This window comes from Coffea eugenioides, chromosome 6 (genome assembly GCF_003713205.1).
Source record: "Coffea eugenioides isolate CCC68of chromosome 6, Ceug_1.0, whole genome shotgun sequence".
In the NCBI taxonomy this organism is placed as follows: Eukaryota; Viridiplantae; Streptophyta; class Magnoliopsida; order Gentianales; family Rubiaceae; genus Coffea; species Coffea eugenioides.
In genome coordinates this window covers 1,424,603-1,429,110 of record NC_040040.1, presented here as the reverse complement: position 1 = coordinate 1,429,110, position 4,508 = coordinate 1,424,603, and the positions used below count along the sequence as shown (strand labels likewise).

General features: G+C 45.3%; 1 protein-coding gene across 1 annotated transcript; it reads left to right on the top strand.

The window, feature by feature from the left end:
- The first annotated feature begins 1,488 nt into the window (after positions 1 to 1,488).
- LOC113776049 (U-box domain-containing protein 16) lies at positions 1,489 to 4,301 on the top strand. The gene has a single exon (XM_027321118.1). The coding sequence runs from the start codon at positions 1,817 to 1,819 to the stop codon at positions 3,977 to 3,979; it is 2,163 nt and encodes a 720-aa protein (XP_027176919.1). The 5' UTR covers positions 1,489 to 1,816; the 3' UTR covers positions 3,980 to 4,301.
- The last annotated feature ends 207 nt before the right edge of the window (positions 4,302 to 4,508 follow it).

Genomic DNA, 4,508 nt, shown 5'->3' with positions numbered 1-4,508 from the left:
GGTTTTCGTCGCACACAGTACGTACTATTACTATACTTGTTTTATCAATTAAGTGGAGTATTTTTTTTTTTTTTGAAAAGTATATATATATTATATATAAAAACTTATGATCTTGTATCATTCATCATTATTTTCATTACCTTGTTTGTTATCATGTATCATGTCGGACTATCTAATTGACCGAAATATTTATTTTTTGATTTTGTTCGGAGTGCGGTCCGCAAAACTGAAGGCCTATGTTTGGATTGCTGTTTCCGTTCGAAAAAATTACGTCATTTTCCGTGATCACATTTTCCTATTACCTTTTTTTTCACATACATCAAATCGCTACAGTATTTTTTTCATGAAAAATCATAAAAAATACAATCCAAACACAACCTAATATTGTAAGTACTACGCATTTTTCCAGAGAGAAAATTTGAATGATGATTGGCTCTTTGCGTGTTCTTGTTTCGTCTCTTTACACAAGTCCAAACGCTAACTCTGTATGGAGCTTTGACCAACACACGGCCGGCCTTGCAAAAAAAGAAGCCATATATGTTACTTAACCCAACACAAGCAAAGCAGCACTATAAATTTAAAAAAAAAAGTACTCCTAAAAAAGCCCGAAGGGACGAAAATTAAAAGTTTTCCATTGGTGTGTACGGAATGGACATTCACGCTGTCCTATCTTAAAACCCATAAATAATAAATATATATATATATATGATGATGATGAGTGGATGAGCATATCTCGTGAAAACGATAAAAGAGTAGTACTAGTAGTTTTATTAATTACTAGACAGTAAAAGAAAAAAGAACAAAGCTGAGATGAGATGGCTGCTGAGTTGATCATATATATACTAGTACTAATAAGTTTTGTTTTATTAGAAGAACAAAGCTAAGTTTTTCTTTTTAAAGAAAAAAAAAAACAAATATCGATCATATAATCCCCAGCCCACAACACAATTCAAATCGTCGTATGTCCAGAACCATCATCATGTGACTCTGTCGGCTCACCAGCCGCCGAAAGCTGACTGTTAAAACAGTATCCAATCCTCTTACTTATACGCGGCTGCATACTTTTCTAGTCTCGTTCTCGCCTGCTTTTGAATTTCTCAACAAAAATATAACTACTCAGTTGCCCAATTCATTAAACTCTCTGATAGTTGCCCAACTATATTATTATTATATCTTTTTAACACAACACAACACAATTGACAATACCCCCTTCCAACCAATCACTCACTCACTACCATCTGGTAAAAAACTGTTGAATAAATACTCTTTAGTTGCTACTACTATCTGGTAAAAATTGCAAGAGGACTCCGTGTATTTATATATATCTATTATATCTATATATACTAGGAAAGTTAAATTATTTACTTATGTCAAACAATTCGTTTGGCAAGTCAATTACTTAACCCAAAAAAAAAAAAGAAAAGGAAGGGCAGCAAGTTGAACGCAGTTGGTCCCCATTGGATAGGATAGGAGGCAGACTAGTATACAACTCATTTGATTCCCCTCCGTTTCCGTGGGCTTTCCCTTCCCTTTCCGCAGTCTTCTTCACATACGAATTAGTAGTAGTGAGAAAAAAGAAGGCCAATCAACCAAAAAAAAAAAAATTTCTTTCGTCAATTATTAGCTTCTACCACGATTCTTTTTTTTTGTTTTCAATTAGTCTCCCAAATTACTCGTACTAATCTACTTCCCATCTTCCATTTCATCATCATCTACTTCTTCTGCAATCTTGGCATGCACGAGTCTGCGCCCCATCACCACCGGCATAGTTATTAATCCTGACTGTCTGTCTTTGTCGTTATTCAACAATTTACCGATGGCAGTGTCGCCGGACGTATTCCCGCCAAGAAAACGGCGGCACCCAGCCCCCCCTCCGAGTTTCTGCTCATCAGATAAGAAGCTGCTCCTCCAATCTCTGCTGCTCGTATCCCAGGAAATCTGCTCCTTACGCCCCCTTGGATCCCTGCTAAAGCGAAACACGTCATCCATCATCAGAAAATCCAGGCTGCTCTCCATTGTGTTCGAGGAGCTTCTCCGCCTCACTGTTTTCCCACCCGCTGCACTCGTTTGTTTGGAAGAGTTGTACATACTTCTTACAAGAATCAAAGCCTTGGTGGAGGACTCAACTAGTACCATTAATGATGATGACGATGACGATGACGATGACGATCATCATCATCATGACAATAATATTCCTGCTAGCAGCAGCAAGATGTGGCTCCTCTTACAGCACGAATCCATCTCAAATTCTTTCCACGACCTCAACCTCGATCTCTTCACCATTTTAGACATTTTCCCCGCTCAAGAATTGGATTTATGTCAAGACGTCCGAGAATTATTGGCCCTCCTCACGAAACACTGCTTCGCTGAAAACGAGCGAGCCTACCCTGCAGACTCCCCCGACGCCCTTCTCCGAATTCAACTCCTTGACATGTTAGACAGCATTCACCGAGAAATCATCCCCGACCCTTCCCACCTCGCCCACATCTTCCGCAGCTTGGGTCTAGCCGATTCCACCAGCTGCCGGGACGAAATCGAGAGCCTCCAACGACAACACCACCTGCTCCAGCTACAGGCCGACCGCGCCAAATCCGCAGCCGACATCACCGCATTGATTGGGCTTGTCCGCTATGCCAAATGCGTACTCTACGGAGCTTCCGCCACCCCTGGCCGCAGCCCTAGGGCCACGCCGCCAAGCCACGACGACCTCAACATCCCGCCCGACTTCCGCTGCCCCATTTCTCTAGATTTGATGCGAGACCCTGTGGTGGTGTCCACGGGACAAACTTACGACCGCACCTCCATCGTCGCCTGGATGGAATCCGGTCATAACACGTGTCCCAAGACTGGTCAAAGCCTGGCCCACGCGGACGTGATTCCCAACCGGGCGCTCCAAAACTTGATTGCCGCGTGGTGCCGCGAGCAGAGGATTCCTTTCCTCCCAACCGGTGCCAATCCCAACGAGTCGTCGTCGTCTTCTTCGTGTGGCGGAGCTCCGGCTGCTCTCAACAAGACGGCCCTGGAGGCCACCAAGATGACGGTGACGTTTCTCCTAAGCGAGTTGACGGCGTCGCAGGAGGCTGAGATGGCGAACCGCGTGGTCCACGAGCTCCGCGTCCTTGCCAAGGCCGATTCGGACAGCCGCGCCTGCATCGCTGAGGCCGGAGCCCTGCCATTGCTCCTCAAGTTTTTAGGTTCTGAGCAGCCCAGCCTGCAGGTCAACGCCGTCACGACGATTCTGAATCTCTCCATCCTGGAGGCGAACAAGACGAGGATCATGGAGACCGAGGGAGTGCTGAACGGCGTGATTGAGGTGTTGAGGTCGGGTGCCACGTGGGAAGCGAAAGGGAACGCGGCGGCCACTATTTTTAGTTTGACGGGAGTGCACGCCTACCGAAAGAGGTTGGGAAGGAAGGCGCGGGTGGTGAAGGCATTGGTTGACTTGGCGCGGGATGGGCCCGGGGGATGCAAGAGGGACGCCATGGTCGCAATCTTGAATTTAGCCTGGGACCGGGAGGCTGTTGGGAAGTTGATTGAGGCCCGGGTGGTGGACATGGTGAGGGAAGTCATGGGTGAGCTACCGGAAGAGGCAGTGACCGTCCTGGAAGCGGTGGTGAGGAGGGGGGGGTTGACGGCAGTTGCGGCAGCTTATCATGTGGTGGAACAATTGGCGGGAGTGCTGAGGGAGGGGAGCGATACTGCCAGAGAGAGCGCGGCGGCAACACTGGCGAACATGTGCAGGAAAGGAGGATCGGAGATGGTGGGGGCACTAGCAGCAGTAGCGGGAGTGGAGAGGGTAATCTGGGAAGTAATGGGGATGGGAACGGGAAGAGGTAGGAGGAAGGCTGCAACTTTGCTGAGGATTCTTAGGAGATGGGCAGCCGGATTGGATGAAGCTGACGAAACATCGTCGACTAGTTACTCAGCTGTGAATATCTCCCCTTCTTCTTCAACCAGAGGGATAGTGTTGCCGGGCTAACACGCCCACCGTTGAATCACTAAACCAATAGTCCTGTCCCAGTGTCCTGTTCTTATCCACCCATCCCAATGTAAAATTGTCTTTTTCTTGATTTCATACATACATTCTTTTGTTCAAAGACAAATTCAATCCATATTTGTCACTACTTTTTTCGTTTGAGAAAGGCAGCCAATCATCACAGGGGACTTTCGGGAGCAATTAATCCTCGTTGTTGGGTTCATTATTTCGTCCTGTGTTATTGTATCATTAACCAACATGATTGTACTCTATAAATATGGTCTTTCAAAATCGAAGACCAACTAGTTGGTTTTATGTTTTTCAATTCTGATTCCAGAAAGTCATCTGCTTATATATATATGGGTAAAAATTCGGGATAGTTCTCAAACTTTCAATTTTGTGCATTTTTAGTCCTTCAACTAATAAGTGCGTAAATATAGTTCTCCAATTAATAAAAATGTGCAGTTGTAGTTCTTCCGTCCCATTTGACCGTTAAGACGGACGAAAATACATCACGAACTGCTCACATGAC

Bases quoted from the DNA above. Each gene is read 5' to 3' on its own strand.
- LOC113776049 (XM_027321118.1), top strand. From the start codon at position 1,817: ATGGCAGTGTCGCCGGACGTATTCCCGCCAAGAAAACGGCGGCACCCA.